General features: G+C 31.3%; 12 protein-coding genes and 1 non-coding gene across 13 annotated transcripts in view; 3 read left to right on the forward strand and 10 right to left on the reverse strand. All coding sequences in view use genetic code 11, as the record gives it.

Moving 5' to 3' along the window:
* The window catches only part of ndhF (NADH-plastoquinone oxidoreductase subunit 5), a 2,265-nt gene extending 325 nt beyond the window's left edge, over positions 1–1,940 (reverse strand). Inside the window, exon 1 of the mRNA in view lies at positions 1–1,940. This exon is cut by the window's left edge and continues 325 nt beyond it. Within this exon, the coding sequence (YP_009445292.1) occupies positions 1–1,940 (1,940 nt within the window).
* A 787-nt stretch (positions 1,941–2,727) lies between these two features.
* Positions 2,728–2,910, forward strand: rpl32 (ribosomal protein L32). The gene has a single exon. It carries the CDS (start codon positions 2,728–2,730, stop codon positions 2,908–2,910), a length of 183 nt encoding a protein of 60 aa, YP_009445293.1.
* An 851-nt stretch (positions 2,911–3,761) lies between these two features.
* Positions 3,762–3,841, forward strand: trnL-UAG. Its single transcript has one exon. It is a non-coding gene; the product is annotated as a tRNA-Leu (tRNA).
* An 86-nt stretch (positions 3,842–3,927) lies between these two features.
* On the forward strand, positions 3,928–4,890 carry ccsA (cytochrome c heme attachment protein). The gene has a single exon. The coding sequence runs from the start codon at positions 3,928–3,930 to the stop codon at positions 4,888–4,890; it is 963 nt and encodes a 320-aa protein (YP_009445294.1).
* A 252-nt stretch (positions 4,891–5,142) lies between these two features.
* On the reverse strand, positions 5,143–6,663 carry ndhD (NADH-plastoquinone oxidoreductase subunit 4). Its single transcript has one exon. It carries the CDS (start codon positions 6,661–6,663, stop codon positions 5,143–5,145), a length of 1,521 nt encoding a protein of 506 aa, YP_009445295.1.
* Positions 6,664–6,763: 100 nt separating this feature from the next.
* On the reverse strand, positions 6,764–7,009 carry psaC (photosystem I subunit VII). Its single transcript has one exon. The coding sequence runs from the start codon at positions 7,007–7,009 to the stop codon at positions 6,764–6,766; it is 246 nt and encodes an 81-aa protein (YP_009445296.1).
* A 248-nt stretch (positions 7,010–7,257) lies between these two features.
* ndhE (NADH-plastoquinone oxidoreductase subunit 4L) lies at positions 7,258–7,563 on the reverse strand. Its single transcript has one exon. The coding sequence runs from the start codon at positions 7,561–7,563 to the stop codon at positions 7,258–7,260; it is 306 nt and encodes a 101-aa protein (YP_009445297.1).
* Positions 7,564–7,761: 198 nt separating this feature from the next.
* Positions 7,762–8,292, reverse strand: ndhG (NADH-plastoquinone oxidoreductase subunit 6). The gene has a single exon. It carries the CDS (start codon positions 8,290–8,292, stop codon positions 7,762–7,764), a length of 531 nt encoding a protein of 176 aa, YP_009445298.1.
* Positions 8,293–8,631: 339 nt separating this feature from the next.
* ndhI (NADH-plastoquinone oxidoreductase subunit I) lies at positions 8,632–9,138 on the reverse strand. The gene has a single exon. It carries the CDS (start codon positions 9,136–9,138, stop codon positions 8,632–8,634), a length of 507 nt encoding a protein of 168 aa, YP_009445299.1.
* Positions 9,139–9,211: 73 nt separating this feature from the next.
* ndhA (NADH-plastoquinone oxidoreductase subunit 1) lies at positions 9,212–11,380 on the reverse strand. The gene is made up of 2 exons: positions 10,829–11,380; positions 9,212–9,751 (listed from the first exon to the last, which is right to left on the reverse strand). The coding sequence occupies exons 1-2, from the start codon at positions 11,378–11,380 to the stop codon at positions 9,212–9,214; spliced, it is 1,092 nt and encodes a 363-aa protein (YP_009445300.1).
* A 1-nt stretch (position 11,381) lies between these two features.
* ndhH (NADH-plastoquinone oxidoreductase subunit 7) lies at positions 11,382–12,563 on the reverse strand. Its single transcript has one exon. It carries the CDS (start codon positions 12,561–12,563, stop codon positions 11,382–11,384), a length of 1,182 nt encoding a protein of 393 aa, YP_009445301.1.
* Positions 12,564–12,663: 100 nt separating this feature from the next.
* On the reverse strand, positions 12,664–12,936 carry rps15 (ribosomal protein S15). Its single transcript has one exon. It carries the CDS (start codon positions 12,934–12,936, stop codon positions 12,664–12,666), a length of 273 nt encoding a protein of 90 aa, YP_009445302.1.
* A 386-nt stretch (positions 12,937–13,322) lies between these two features.
* Positions 13,323–17,500, reverse strand: part of ycf1 (hypothetical chloroplast RF19) — a 5,415-nt gene continuing 1,237 nt past the window's right edge. Inside the window, exon 1 of the mRNA in view lies at positions 13,323–17,500. This exon is cut by the window's right edge and continues 1,237 nt beyond it. Within this exon, the coding sequence (YP_009445303.1) occupies positions 13,323–17,500 (4,178 nt within the window).

Genomic DNA, 17,500 nt, shown 5'->3' on the forward strand with positions numbered 1-17,500 from the left:
CTCTTAGCACCTGTTTTAACAAATGAATTGATTAAGTCGAAATTTTGGAAAGAGGAATAAATGGGTTTATATAAAAAAGATGCTAGAAATATTCCGAAAAAAGCTATACTGACTGAAAAGATTGCATCTTTCAAAAATTCATACCAATCTATTGAATCGTTTGTCTTTTGATGTAAAAGGTTGATAGATGGAGATAACCATTTGGTTAAAATATCCAAATCTCTTCGTTCTTGATTAAACGAAATTCCTAGAAATCCAACAAACAAAGTAAATAATACTAATACAATTAAAGGAAATAACATAGTATTCTCGGATTCATAAGGATAGGAATAAGACTTTTTATTATCAACATTAACAATAGCAATAGGTCGTCCCTTAGTTTTTTTTCTTACGTTTTCATCACTTCGATATGTTTTTTTCGAAAAAAAAGAAAGACTTTGATTATTAGTCATTCGTACTAAATGAAAATTGTTATTAATACTTTTTGAAGACCCTTCTTTACCCCATAAAGATATGGAATATAAAACGGTGTTTTTATTGGTACAGTAATTTTCAAAATTACTGTTAAAATGCCCTTCAAAAGTAAGTAAATAGATCCGAAACATATAAAATGCGGTTAATGCTGCTGTGGACCAAGCTATTATTGATAAAATCGGAGAATACAACGAACTATCATTAAGAATTTCATCTTTTGACCAAAAACAAGCAAGAGGGGGAATACCACAAAGAGAAAGTGTACCGAATAAAAAAGAGATCTTGGTAATGGGTACATGTTTTGTTAAACCACCCATAATAACCATATTATGACTTTTATCCGGAGAATATCCAACAATAGTTTCCATGGAATGAATAACGGATCCTGACCCCAAAAATAATAGTGCTTTGGAATAAGCATGAGTAATCAAATGAAATAAAGCACTTCGATAAGACCCCATTCCTAGAGCTAACATCATATAACCCAATTGAGACATTGTCGAATAGGCCAAACCTCTCTTAATATCTTTTTGAGCAAGAGCTAAACTAGCTCCTAAAAATACTGTTATTATGCCTATCAACGAGATAAAATTCATTATATAAGGTATAACTATGAAAAGAGGAAGAAGGCGAGCTACAAGAAAAATACCCGCTGCTACCATAGTAGCAGCATGTATGAGAGCTGAAATAGGAGTAGGTCCCTCCATAGCATCAGGTAACCATACATGAAGAGGAAATTGTGCAGATTTAGCAACTGCACCGGCAAATAATAGAGCAGCACACAACGTAAGAAATGGAGAATTGACTTCATTATTATAAAAAAAGTTATTGAATATTTCGAATAAATCCCGAAATTCAAAACTACCTGTTATCCAATAAAAACCTAAAATTCCTAGTAATAAACCAAAATCCCCTACACGATTAGTTACAAACGCTTTTTGACAAGCATTTGCCGCAAGCGGTCGTGTAAACCAAAACCCTATTAATAGATAGGAAGACATTCCAACCAATTCCCAAAAAATATAAATTTGTATCAAATTCGAACTAGTAACTAATCCCAACATAGAAATACTGAAAAAACCCATATAAGCAAAAAACCTCAAATATCCTTGATCGTAAGCCATATAATTATCACTATAAATAAGAACCATAATTACAACAGTAGTGATTAACATTGACATAATAGAAGTAAGTGGATCGATAAAGTATCCAAATTCTAAAGAAAAATCATTATCGAGAGTCCAAGACCATACATATTGATAGATAGAACTGCTATTTATTAACTGAATAGACAGATTAGTTGAAAAAATCATGACTATACTTAACAATAAAATACTCGTAAAGGCCCACATACGACGAAGATCTTTTGTTGCTGTCGGAAAAAGAATAAGTCCCATTCCTATTAACATAGGAGCTGGAAGTGGAAGGAAAGGTATGATCCATGCAGATTGATAGGTCTGTTCCATAAAAAAAGTTTTTAAATTCGTGTATTCGTGTAATTAATATTTATTGTATTGTTTCCGATTCACCGGATCTTACCTCTTTTCAAAGGAATCAATAAAAAATTAAGATATATACTAACTTAAGTCGTATAGATTTTTTCATTTTTATTTCTTTTTACTTATTTTTTTTGGAGTTTATGTTAACTACTTCAAATAGTCAAATCAAGAAGTTACAATTGGTCAAATGAAAGAAAAAGATTTATAATTATTCTCTTTCGAATTGAAAAATTCAAGTAAAATTCGGCGTATTTTCCCTTGTTTGACAAGTTTATAGAAATAAAGTTTTTTTTATAAACAGAAAGTTGGGTTCTCATCTTAAACCTTTCTTGAGGTATTTTCATTTTATGTCATGTTATGTAATTTTTGATTCTTTCATTTTATTAAGTTCAAGCAATTCCATTTCTATGCCACAACAGATTTTGGAAATATAGATTTGAATCGCGAAGAATATGAAAGAAAAACACCAAGCGATAAAACTATTTTTTTATGGATTGGAAAAACTCATTTGAAAAATAAAGAAAGAATATTCTTCTTTTTTATTTTCTATTTTTTTTAGTAATATTTTATACAATTTTTCCATATCGTTCACCTATACCTATTCTTTTTTTTATAAAAAAAATATTATTTAAAAAGAAAATAAATCTATAATGAATTAGGAAGAATAGAATTAGGAAAACGTATATTTATTTTGAACAATAGATGTCTTTCACATCCAGCTATACCAATGAGTAATCTCTTAATTTTAATTTCAATGGCAGTTCCAAAAAAACGTACTTCTGTATCAAAAAAGCGTATTCGAAAAAATGTTTGGAAAAGGAATGGGTATTGTGCATCGTTAAAAGCGTTTTCCTTAGGGAAATCTCTTTCTACCGGGAATTCAAAAAGTTTTTTTGTGCGACAAACAAATAAAATAAATAGTAAAACGTTGAAATAATCTGAATCGGGCTGACTCGAAAAATTGACTGATTTCATTTCAAAAATAAAATTATCGATTTCCATTCCCTATCGGAGTTAATCAATATAAAATGGAATTCTCGCCGCTTTGAGAATCTAGAATATATAAAAAACTCTTTTACCAAATTCGAAAAAAAAGAATACTTTTTATTAACAAAAAAACACAAGATACTCGATTTTTTTAGTATATCTTTTCATTTTCAAGGTGGGAAGTATTATCTTCCCCATCAACCTATTTCTTCCAATAATATAAGTTTTTTTTCTATATATTAACTTTCTCTATATCTTCTATATCTATAGAAGAGCGAATAGCTTTCGTTACTAAAATAATGGAAACTAAAATTCTAAACCCTTTTGTGTAACTTTCTTATTTTTTGATTTCCTCGAAATTCCTATATAAACCGCCCTAATATCTCTTGTGATGAATCCATTCAAAAATACTTATTGAAATTATTCTGGATAAATAATGTGTCAATTGTGAATGATTCAAAATGGATTTGTTTTTATCAATATTCATTGATAAACTGCATTTTTTGTTTTCGATTTTTGAGAGCAACTCAATTTTGAAATAGTTCATTAAAACAAAAATCTCCCTTAATTGAATTGATAGTAGGATTTTTGAATTTTGCACGAATTCAAGTTGACGAGAGTATAAAATAAGATGCACGAAATCAAAATGAAGACTCTAAACTAAAATAATGAACCTTCAAATACCTATGTTAAAGAAATTTTTATTCATCAATTTGAATCTTTCCTAAAAAATATTGCAACCAATCGAATTCTTAAATCTAGACGATTGCTTATTCATAGACTATTATGAGTTCAAGATAAGCCGCTATGGTGAAATTGGTAGACACGCTGCTCTTAGGAAGCAGTGCTAGAGCATCTCGGTTCGAGTCCGAGTGGCGGCATGTCATCTCCTAAAAAAAGTAAATAGATCCTATAATGAATCCAACCCTCCATATGGATTTTATAATTAAAGGACTCCTATAATCTTATGATATTTTCAACCTTAGAGCATATATTAACTCATATTTCTTTTTCGCTCGTTTCAATTGTACTTATAATTCATTTGATAACTTTTTTAGTCGATGAAATCGTAAAATTATATGATTCATCCGAAAAGGGCATGATAATGAATTTGTTCTCTATAACAGGATTATTAGTTACTCGTTGGATTTATTCGGAACATTTTCCACTAAGTGATTTATATGAATCATTAATTTTCCTTTCCTGGAGTTTTTCCCTTATTCATATAGTTCCGTATTTCAAAAAAAATAAAAATATTATAAGCACAATAATTGGCCCAAGTGCTATTTTTACCCAAGGCTTTGCTACTTCAGGTCTTTTAACTGAAATACACAAATCCACAGTATTAGTACCAGCTCTTCAATCTGAGTGGTTAATAATGCACGTAAGTACGATGATATTAGGCTACGCTGCCCTTTTATGTGGATCATTATTATCAGTATCACTTATAGTCATTACAGTTAGAAAAACTAAAAAGTTTTTTTCTACGAGTAATCGTTTTTTAAATTTCAATAGTTCCTTTTTCTTTGGTGAAATCGAATACATAAACGAACGAAGTACGATTTTCAAAAATACTTCTCTTTTTAATTATTACAGGTCCCAATTGATTCAACAATTGGATTATTGGAGTTATCGGGTTATTAGTCTAGGATTTATCTTTTTAACCATAGGAATTCTTTCTGGAGCAGTATGGGCTAACGAAGCATGGGGATCTTATTGGAGTTGGGATCCAAAAGAAACTTGGGCTTTTATTACTTGGATCGTATTCGCGATTTATTTACATACTCGAACAAATATAAAATTGCAGGGTACCAATTCAGCAATTGTGGCGTCTATTGGATTTCTTATAATTTGGATATGCTATTTTGGGATAAATCTATTAGGAATAGGACTACATAGTTATGGTTTATTTACATTAACATATAATTGAATTAAACACAATTAATTTTAAGGGGTTATGATGAATAGGAATAGAAAAGTGGACAACACATATCAGATAAAAAAAACTTTGTGTGAACAGGTGAGAACTCTGTGAATTTAATAGTGTAGTGATTCACAAGGTTCTCACCTGTTCAAATTTATTTTTTTTACTTAACCTAAGAGAAGAAAAAAAACCCTCTTTTTTTCATTGTACAACGAACATAAAAAAATAATATTTTTTTTTCTTTTTTATTCATCAAAACTATCCATAAAAAGAATTAGATAGAATAACTTCAACCTTTTCAACTGATAGTGAAAGAACAAAATCAGGATACATACCAATACCTAGTACGGGTAAAAAAATAGAGATCAAAATAAATAACTCTCGCGGTCCAGAATCAAAAAAATAATAGGTTGGTACATTAAATATCTTGTATCCATAGAACATCTGGCGTAACATAGATAATAAATAAATAGGAGTTAATATGATTCCAATTGCCATTACAAAAGTAATTAGTAGTTTTGTCATTAAAAAATATTTTGGACTAGTAAGTAGTCCAAAAAATACTATTAATTCGGCAATAAAACCACTCATACCTGGTAATGCAAGGGAGGCCATCGAAAAGCTACTGAACATCGTGAATATTTTTGGCATTGGGATAGCTATTCCACCCATTTCGTCAAGATACACAAGACGTATTCTATCATAAGTAGTTCCGGCCAAGAAAAAGAGTGCAGCACCAATAAATCCATGAGAGATTATTTGTAAAAGGGCTCCGTTGAGCCCCATATCAGTGATAGAACTAATTCCTATAATTATGAAACCCATATGTGATACAGAGGAATAAGCTATTCTTTTTTTTAAATTCCGTTGACCCAGAGATGTTGAAGCTGCATAGATTATTTGCATTGCACCTACTATCATCAACCAAGGAGAAAATATAGAATGAGCATGAGGAAATAATTCCATATTGATTCGAACTAATCCATACGCTCCCATTTTTAATAAGATTCCGGCTAGAAGCATACAAGTACTATAATGTGCTTCTCCATGGGTATCTGGTAACCATGTATGTAGGGGTATGATTGGCAATTTGACAGCAAAAGCAATAAAAAATCCAATATATAATAGTATTTCCAAGCCCACAGGATAGGGCTGATTAGCTAATATTTCAAAATTAAGTGTTGGTTCATTAGAACCATATAAACCGATACCCAGAACTCCCATTAAAAGAAAAACGGAACCACCCGCTGTATACAAAATAAATTTTGTAGCTGAGTACAGACGTTTTTTTCCTCCCCACATGGATACAAGTAGATAAACGGGAATTAATTCTAACTCCCACATCAGGAAAAAAAGTAAAAGGTCCCGAGAAGAAAATAATCCTATTTGCCCACTGTACATTGCTAACATCAGAAAATGAAATAATCGAGAATCTCGAGTAACAGGCCGAGCCGCTAAAGTAGCTAAAGTCGTGATGAATCCCGTCAGTAAAATAGGTCCTATAGAAAGTCCATCTATTCCTAATCTCCAATGAAAATCAAAAAAAGCGATCCATTGGAAATCCTGCACTAGTTGGATTAATGGATCATCCAATTGAAAATGATAACAGAATGCATAAGTCGTTAGAAGAAGTTCTAAAATACATATGCATGTAGTATACCAACGGATTAGTCGATTTCCTATATGTGGAAGAAAGAAAATTAATGAACCTGCAGATATTGGCAAAACTACAATTATTGTTAATAAAGGAAAATGATTCGTGGTAAAGACAAGATACATTTTGGCCAGAAAAATCCGTGCTCAAAATCAAATAAAAATTTTGAGCACGGATTTTGTCGGTAAAAAAAAGATGAATTCAAGGAGAGTTTTATGGAACGTATCAATAAGCTAGACCCATACTACGAGTTGTTTCTTGCGATAAATAAACTCGAACACTCAAGAAATCGGTCGGACAGGCAGATTCACATCGCTTACAACCAACACAGTCTTCGGTCCTTGGAGCAGAAGCGATTTGTTTAGCTTTACATCCGTCCCAGGGTATCATTTCTAATACATCAGTGGGGCACGCTCGAACACATTGAGTACATCCTATACATGTATCATAAATCTTTACTGAATGTGACATTGTATCTAGACAGTTTTGAACATCATAAGATTTCGATCTAGTAAACTAACTGAGAAGTGGATCCTATATTTAGATACCGGACGAATCAATGAGTGATCAGAATCAATCTACTTCCGAATTGATTTAGGAGCTAGGGCCAAAATACTTTGATTTCTTCTTTTTTTGCAACCATGATCATACTTGACCTATCAAACCTGCTAATTTGAATTAATTTATGACTATTCGAATTTTGATTTATATGATTAATACTATTTATTCAACAAATTTGATTGGTTAATACGAGTTGATTTTCTGTTACGATAAATTGATGAAATAATAGCAGGTCCAATAGCTGCTTCAGCGGCTGCAATAGCTATAACAAAAATTGAGAAAATGTCTCCTATTAATTGACGATTATCAAAAATATCAGAAAATGTTACAAAATTTATATTAACTGAATTTAATATAAGTTCAAGACACATAAGGGCTCTAACCATATTCCGACTTGTGATCAATCCATAAATACCAATAGAAAATAAATAGGCACTCAAAACAAGTACATGTTCCAGCATCATTAACCAACTCCTTATCAATCTTGATTCCTTTCAATCTGAACAATAATTCAATCGATTCGATTCCAACAAGTAGGAAACAAGGGAATATATTAGTAATAGATCGATAGAAAAAAGGATTTCTATTTTAGATAGGAACTAAAGGTATTATAACATTCCTTTTTCGTTGATTCTATTTGAATTCTTCGTTTTAAAGATTTATTATTGACGAGCTATAACAATTGCACCTATTAAAGCAACTAAAAGAATTATTGAAATGAGTTCAAATGGAAGAAAAAAATCTGTTGATAAATGAATTCCAATTTGTTGACTATTACTTATCAAATCTTGCTCTAGAATCTGGTTTGATTTTGTAGTCCAAATGATCCCATACCACGACGTATCTGGAATAGTAGTAATTAGTGAAATAAAAAGACTTGTACAAACCATTGAAGTAACTCCATCCCCAACGGTCCAAAGAGAAAAATCTTTGTAATATTCTGACCCATTCATGAACATCACAGCAAAAATGATTAAAACATTTATAGCTCCTACATAAATAAGAAGCTGCGCAGCAGCTACAAAATACGAATTCGATAGAATATAGAATAAGGATATACAAAAAAGAACCAATCCCAATGAAAAGGCCGAATAAATTGGATTCGGAAGTAATACTACTCCCAGACTTCCTAATATAAGACCCGATCCCAAAACGACTAAAATAAAATCATGTATTGGTGCAGGTAAATCCATTTTATTTTTTAGAAAAAAAAGAAATCGAAATATTTCATGACTTTATTGACCTGACCAGGAAAGAGGAGGTTATCAGGATACTTCTTAATCTTAATTGACTGAAATTTGAATGGGGGTGGTGTGGGTTGATGTAGATACAGTTATGGGGCTACTATATTATCGAAACCAGAATTTCAAACTATTGAAATCATATTCGAATATAAATTGACTTTCAATTCAAATTAAACCACAATTATCGCCAAGTAATCGCTCATTTCTATTGACCAAGCAAAAACCTCATTCCCTAATTCAAGAAAAAATCACTTTTGAATCTAAAGGAATGTTTTTTGAATAACGATTTTATACATTTTTGATTTGAGGTGAATTCGAAGAAATTGTTCGAATTGTATAATCGTCAATTATTGACACCGGTAACCGACCTAAAGCAATTTGATTATAATTCAATTCATGACGATCGTAAGTGGAAAGCTCATATTCTTCAGTCATTGATAAACAATTTGTTGGACAATACTCAACGCAATTACCACAAAATATACAGATTCCAAAATCAATACTGTAATTAAGTAATCGTTTCTTTCGAATATCAGATTCCAATTTCCAATCAACAACAGGTAAATCTATAGGACATACGCGAACACATACTTCACAAGCAATGCATTTATCAAATTCAAAGTGGATTCGGCCTCGGAAACGTTCTGATGTGATCAATTTTTCGTAGGGGTATTGAATAGTTACAGGTAAACGATTCGCGTGGGACAAGGTAATCATGAAACCTTGACCAATGTACCTGGCAGCTCGTAGTGTTTGTTGACTAGAATTTAAGAACTCAATTAACATAGGGAACATATCGAATATCTATAACTAAATTTATAGTTGTTTCTTTCTCTTGTTTCAGATAATTTGTGAATAGGGAATTCTTTTACAGTGAAAGAAGTTGGGACGAAGTTGTTAATAATAAATTACCTAGCGAAATAGGTAAAAGAAATTTCCATCCAAGATTTAAAAGTTGGTCTATTCTCAGTCTCGGTAAAGTCCATCTTGTTGCAATAGAAATGAACAAGAACAAATAAGTTTTAGCTAATGTAATAAAGATATCGATTATTGTTCCAAAAACCTTACTTTTTTTTTTAATGTCAAAAAGCTCAGGAACGAATATGTATGGAATAGAAAGATTCCAACCCCCAAAGTAAAGAACTGTTACAAATAATGAAGAAACAAGTAGATTTAGATATGAAGTAACGTAAAATAAACCAAATTTTATACCTGAATATTCGGTTTGATAACCTGCTACTAATTCTTCTTCTGCTTCTGGTAAATCAAAGGGTAATCTCTCACACTCGGCTAGAGAAGAAATTAGAAAAACTATAAACCCTATAGGTTGTCGCCACAAATTCCACCCCCAAAAACCATATTTTGACTGCGCTTCAACTATATCAACTGTACTTGAACTATTAGATAATCATAGTCGACGCTAACATCACTGCTCCTGTCGCTATTACAGAATCGTACATGAGATTTTCACCTCATACGGCTCCTCATAGGTCACAAATAAGGACCTTTCTACATTATTTTTTTGTGGTTATAAGATCGATCGAGAGTCAAACGCTTATTCTAAGGTTTCGAATTAGACCAATGAAATTCTGTCTGCTAGATTTCGAATAAATAAAGTGCTTCTGAATTGATCTCATCTTTTAATAATTTTCATTTTTCTTTGTTGATTAAAAACTTTATCCTTGAATAAAAAAAGGCTTTTTAGACGAATATCACATAGATATCTCAACCTATCATTTTCGATTACGAAAAAGAATTAGCGATTGCATTTCATAATAAGAATTCTATCTTTCTAAATAAATAAAATATAGGTATGAATAAAAAAAAAAAAGATCTCTTTTTGCAATTCTAGTCTTTCTATTTTATTTCGTTCCTATTCTCCTTTCTAAAAAAAAAAGGGGGACGTTATCCAAAGTAAAAGATTTCTTCGTTCTTGATAGTTATTCACTTAATCGGTGGATAGGAACATACTCTAGATCGAAATTGTGGGGGGTACTTCTTAATCATTTCTACCAACTTAAAGCCCGAACTAAAATTCCTTTTCTATAAAGAAATATCCTATTGGATAATTTCCAGAATCTAATCTCTATTATTAATCCTTTGTGTATCTTGGTCTTCCTAACCATCCACTCATTTTGTTTGAATCTCCCATTGGGGCAATCGCTATGTTAATAGATGGTAAAAACCCCATAAGTTGATCTTTTGAACCCGCTTCAAGTCATGATGACTAATCAACTAATCTTGGGGTAAACAGTCTCGACTGCTTATGTCTTTACTTTCACTTAATTCTTGTACATAGGAAATGAGATTGAATTCCTTTAACAGCAAATCTTTAAGCCGTTTTATTTCACTCATATAACTATCTGGTTTATTTTATCAACCCCAATGATGAATAAAAAAATATAAAATAGATATTCAGTTCATTTCACTTTCTTGCTAGAAATAAAAGAAATAGGGGAATTTTTATGTCTCACTGAATCACACGTAGAGATATTGATAATACACATAGAGTTAATGGTATTTCATAACTAATTGATTGAGCAGCAGCCCTTAATCCACCTAAAAAGGAATATTTATTATTTGATCCATATCCCGACATAAGAAGTCCAACGGGAGCAAGGCTTGAAACGGCGATCCATAAAAAAACACCAATACTAAGATCAGCGAGAATAAGTCGATAGCTAAAAGGAATTACTGAATAACTTAGTAAAATAGATATGACCGCTATGGATGGCCCGATACTGAATAAACGAGTATCGCCTCTAGATGGAAGAAGATTCTCTTTGAAAAGTAGTTTTGTACCATCTGCTAGAGCTTGAAGAATTCCTAAAGGCCCAGCGTATTCAGGTCCAATACGTTGTTGTATTCCTGCAGATATTTCTCTTTCTAACCAAACAATTACTAGTACACCTAGTGTGATTCCTAATACAAGAGTAAAAATAGGGACAAGCATCCATATGATCCTATAGACCTCTTTTAAGGATTCCAATCTGGAAAAAGAATTGATAGTTTGTAGTTCAGTTGTATCAATTATCATTTCAACGATCAACTTCTCCCATAATGATATCTATGCTACCTAGTATCGTCATAATATCAGCCAATTTCATTCTTTTAACTAACTGAGGAAGAATTTGCAAGTTGATAAAACCCGGTGGTCGAATTTTCCATCTCCAAGGAAAAACACTCCGATCTCCTATCATAAAAATTCCCAATTCGCCTTTTGGTGCTTCAACTCTTACATAAAGTTCTTGTTTCGACAATTCAAAAGTTGGAGAAGGTTTTTTACTAATAAATCGATATTGAAAATCATTCCATTCAGGGTTTTTTATTCTATCAAAGCGTCGGGTTTCTAAATTCTCATAGGGTCCCCCTGGAATTCCTTCCAGGGCCTGTTGAATAATTTTTATGGATTCTGTCATTTCACTGATTCGTACTAAATACCGCGCTAATGAATCCCCTTCTTTTTGCCATTGAACCTCCCAATCAAATTCATCGTAACACTCATAACGATCAACTTTACGAAGATCCCATTGTATTCCGGAAGCTCGTAGCATTGATCCTGATAAACCCCAATTTAGTGCTTCTTCTGCGCCAATAATGCCTACGCCTTCAACTCGTTCTAAAAAAATAGGATTCCGTGTAATAAGCTTTTGATATTCAGCAACCCTGGTTAAAAAATAATTGCAAAAATCCAAACATTTATCTATCCAGCCATGAGGTAGATCAGCAGCTACTCCTCCGATACGAAAATAATTATGCATCATGCGCATACCGGTGGAAGCTTCGAATAGGTCATATATCAATTCTCGTTCTCGAAAAATATAGAAGAAAGGAGTCTGTGCCCCAATATCTGCCATAAAAGGGCCAAGCCATAACAAATGGGAAGCGATACGACTCAATTCCAACATAATAGCTCTGATATAGCTAGCCCTTTGAGGTACTTGAATATTACCTAGCTGTTCCGGTCCATTTACAGTTATTGCTTCTGTGAACATAGTAGCTAAATAATCCCAACGCGTTACATAAGGCAAATATTGTATAATTGTTCGATTTTCCGCAATTTTCTCCATCCCTCTATGTAAATAACCCAATATTGGTTCACAGTCAATAACATCTTCACCGTCGAGAGTAACTATCAGTCGAAGAACACCATGCATTGATGGGTGGTGAGGGCCCATATTGACTATCATGAGGTCTTTTCTTGTAGTTGATGCAATCATAAGTTTTTTTTTCTCGAGTCATTCTTCCGTGCGTTTCTGAAAGTAAAAAGAAGTTCATCAAAATGGAAATGAATAAGTTTAAATGGTATCACACTTCAAATTAACGAGTTTTTATTTCTCGAATACCCAACTCACCGATTAATTCTTTATAACGCCCTATATGCTTTTTTGACAAATAAGCCAGCAGCCGTTGACGTTTTCCCAAAATTTTTCGCAAACCTCTCTGAGATGAAGAGTCCTTTTTGTGCAATTCCAAATGTGAAGTAAGTCTCCTTATTTTAGTGGTGAAACTGAATACTTGAAATTCAACAGACCCTCTGTTTTCTTCGTTTTCTTTTTGAGAAATAATCGAAATGAATGAATTTTTGACCATAAAAAATGCCTTTGCTCCCTTTTTTTACAGATATGGATTTTACTGATCAGTAATAATAATGCCATTCATTTTAATGTGGTATATACAATTTATGAACTCCTAAATTTTCTGAAGTCAAATCAATCCAACCAATTTCAAATTGGATTTAGATAGAGGATAGAAAAGGATTGGTACTTTTTCGTATCGAAGAATTTAGACCGAAAATGAAGTAGGTTCTGTTGATTTCTTTTGCGATCTAATTGAGACAAATTTCGTATTAGCTATTCGAATGAAATGTAAGACATGTGATGTGTGTATTTGGTTGCTTTCATATACTCTATAAGCATATAGTAAGTATATAAGTATATAGTAAGCATTATAGTGAAAATAGTGAAAAAGTGTATTATTCACGAATTAAAAATTCGTGGATACATCTCTATCCTTAATATACAAAAATGACTGCCATTATTGGTATCAAACCAAGAACGATTCATACAAGCTAAATCTTCTAATCGATAATTAGGCCAAAGAAAAAGCTTTAATTTAATTAATTTCTTTTTCTTTCTATCCAGATGTTTATTATCAGACGAAACTTGGTTGCTGTTTTTTACATTCTTCTCGTTCCAAAATACTGAATTTCTATCTACACCATTCCTACTCTTTGAATTGAAAGAAATCAGAATTCTCAATTTTCTACGACATCTAAACGATAAAATATTTTCAGGAACAGGCAAATCTAAATGAGCTTTGTGCCTAGTTTCAGTTATTCTTTGATGTGGTGAACTAGCTTCATAAAAATTATTCTTAGAAACATATCTTTGTTCTTGGTATTTTTGATTACTTTGGTGCTTACTCTTTTGAAATAAGGAAATACCTATGATTTGATACATAATCAATTGTCCATCGTCGTTTCCAAGCAAATGAATGGGGTCTATAATCAATACTCCCTTTTTCATCAATTCTGTAGGAGTTAAACTCTTCTGAATCAACATTATATCCAAACTCATTTCTCTCTTTTGAATTGAGGATATAATAATTTTTCTTGGATCTCTCAGTCTAAGGAGGAGACAATATACCTTGATATTATTGATCATTTTTTGATTCAAAGTATCGTCCCATCTCAATTGAAAAAGCAAATAACGTTTCAGGAATAAATCTAGTTCTACTTCTGTGTTACTTTTGTATTGTTTTTGCTTTTTCCCTTTTTTCATGTCTGATCTTTCATAATTTTCTTCAATGTCTTTTTCTTGTGAAAGAAGAGAGCAAAGGTATCTTCGGCCTGTGGATTCTTTTTGTTCTTGATTTCGATGATTTTTAGTCGATGGTATCAAAAAACTTCTTTTTTGCTTTTCATTGATCTTTTTATTTTCACTACTTTTTTTATTTCTATTCAAATTTAAAAGAAGTAATTTACTTGGTATAAACCAAGGTTTTGTTTTATATGCATTATAAAGTACCACAAATTCTGGGAAGAACCAAAGTTCAAGATTCAATATGGGATGCTTTAACATTTTTTCATTCATTCCCATCCAATCAAAAAATACTTTGTGGGAGTTTGTTGGATTGATTTCTGGAATAATAAGATAAAAAAGATCTTTTTTATTAATTATTTGAGAATTATTAGTACCAATCGGAGTATCTTGATTTATATTAATATCGATCGCGATCCAGGTTTCAACATCTACCCTTTGTATAAGAGAAAAATTGATAATTTTCCAATCAAAATATTTTCTATCCGCAGTTTTTTCCATAGGTAGAATATCTACCTTTCCTAGAAAATTATTGATATAAATACTCTTCAGCATATCAAAAAGGGTGTCTTTATGTGTGTTATAAGAAATCTCTTGGTTATTATTTCCTTGAAACGGAAATCTAGAAAAAAAGCATTCTGTTTTATTTTCATAATCATAATTTAAAAATTTATATGATAAAAGATCATATATATGGTATTTTTGAAAATTATCTTTTTTATTCGATTTATTCACTAATGAATAGACTTCAATTTTTTGTTGTTTTTTGGAATCAATTAATTCGTTTTTTTCATATGAATGCCGTTTGTTTAAATTTTCCTTTTTCGTCATACGACAGTGGCGAACTCTATTTCGCCACTTTTCTGATATTAATCTAGACCATCTCATCTGAGATAAATCGTAGTGATTACAGCCTTTCAACCATCCTTTCCATTGATTCATTTTATAACTCGAAACTCCTAATTTCGAATGAAACATCTCTTCTATTTCACAAGAATCCTTTATTTCAGGCTTAAGAAAAAAACGGATTCCTTGATATTCAAGAATAGATCTTAATTTAGACGAGTTACTAACTTGGATTTTTGATAATTTGTAAAATACATATGCTTGTGACATGTAGGATAAGTCATAAAAATAATGTGAATTTTTTTTACTAATACTATCAAGTGGCTTTTTTATAGTTGATAGAAACGGAATTGGATTTTTATTTTTTTTATTAATATTTTCTTGCTTTCTTTCATTATTGTAAATGAATTTCTCAATAATTTTTTTTGTTGATGTAAGAAAAAGTTCTATATTCATTCTGGGAATATTAATGATAGATAAAAACATATATGTGTATATTCTTTCAATCAAGAAGTTAAAAAGGGGGGATAATTTAGAGATTAATCGAGCATTTCTTCTTTTTAATATTTTCCATTTTGCTAATCTTTTAGCATTATAACTTATTTTGTTAGGACTAATATTATTTATATTTATTCTTGTAGTGACTTTTTTCTTCTCTTTTCTAATTCTTTCTGTTTGATTTCGAATTTTACTTGTTGTATCAGTCAGATCCTTCATCTTTTTTTCTGTCAATGAAGAATTTGACCAATTGGTAGATCCAATTTTACTAACGGGTTTGTTAATTTTTTGATTGCTGATTATGGAATCTTTTTCTCCTTTATTTTCACTCGATTCATATACTTCTCTTAATTGAAATAATAGAATTGGATTTACTTTTGAAAGTTTTTTTATTTTTTTTTTTATAAAACTGACACTTTTTATAATTATAATCCATTTTTTTGTTTCTTTTGAAACTTTTCGAAGTGATTTTGTTTTTCCTTTGAAAACTATTCGAACTAGAAAATGCTTCTTTTTTAATTTTCCAATTTTTTTTTTGAATTCCTTGAAAATTGGTTTAAAAAAGGAAGGCCGCTTTCGGGGTGAACCAAAAGGAAATTCAGCCTCTATTCCCCAAACTGTTAAAAAACAAAAATCATCTTTTTCTTTTTTCGTTTTCATTAAATTGTTCTGAGAGTATCGTAGTTTCGATTTGTGCCAAGGTTTTAGACAGAAAGGAAATAATATTTTTATCTGAATACCGTCTATCAACCAATTTTTCGGAAATTCTGTTTCTGATAATGGAACACCATTATGAGTACATTTAACATATATCTCTCTATTCCAGTCCTGTAAATCCTCAGACCATTCAGGAAGTTGCAATAGGAATATACGTCCAATATTTTTCGCGATTATCAATAAAGGAAATAGAATATATTTTCTAAAAATGGATTGAGTTACTAACATGCAACCTCTTATTACTTGCGTCAATAGTGTGGCATCCCAGGCCTCTGCTATCTCTATTCGTACTTTCTCCTTTCTTTTGTTCTCCTCGTTTTTTTCTTTTCTTTTTGTTTGCTCTTCTGTATATTCTACAATTTTGAATACTTTCCTTTTTCCTACCCAATTTTTAAAAATTTGTTTAATAAACCCGGAGATATCAAAAGAAAAAAGAGGGGATTTTTTCATTCTGTTCAAAAAAAGAGGGGCATGCGCGTTTGCTTGAAACAATTTCCAAATTACTATTTTACGCCTTTGAGCCCGCATAGAACCTTTGATTATACCTCGTCGAAAATCTGATTGTTGTGAATATTGCAACAAAGCTACTTGGTCTGTTTGATCGGGTGTATTAATATCCTTATTAGTATTAGGATCAGTTTCTTGCTTGTTACCAGTAAATATTACTACACCTTTCGCTTTTCTTGAGCGAATTTGATGATCTACTGGAACGTCTTCTTGATGTTCTCCTGATTGTTGTTCCAAATCCGTGATTAATTTGTATGTGCATCGAGGGACTTTTTTAATGATTTCTTTTATTTTAATTGATTTTCTACGAATTTTTTGATGATTAGCATCCTTATTTACAAAATTAAAATAGTTCAAATTTTTTGTTTTTTTTTCTGAATCTATTTTACTGATGAAAGTTAAGAAATCAACAATTTCTGTTAATAATGATTTTTTAGCAAATCTATTCATTTTCTGTTCAACTTCTAGGGAAGAAGTATCGAGAAGAAGGATACCGTGAATTCGGTTTATCCCAAATTGATTTAAGAAATTCTCTATCGAAGTTTTTTTTAGGATTGAAGGACTTTTGTGAATTGTTCTCCGATATGATCCGTTCAAAAAGGGATCATACCCTTTGGATAAGTATTCTTTTGTAGACTCATCGTTACACAATCGAGTCCTTGTTTCGAGTATATTCAAAGAAAGATATTTTCTATCTAAGGCTTCAATTCTATTTATAAATTCGTTGTTTAAATTTTTCCCTCTTTGTTTATTGATATAAACCCAAG

Source organism: Primulina huaijiensis, chloroplast (assembly GCF_012295235.1).
Source record: "Primulina huaijiensis chloroplast, complete genome".
Classification (NCBI taxonomy): Eukaryota; Viridiplantae; Streptophyta; class Magnoliopsida; order Lamiales; family Gesneriaceae; genus Primulina; species Primulina huaijiensis.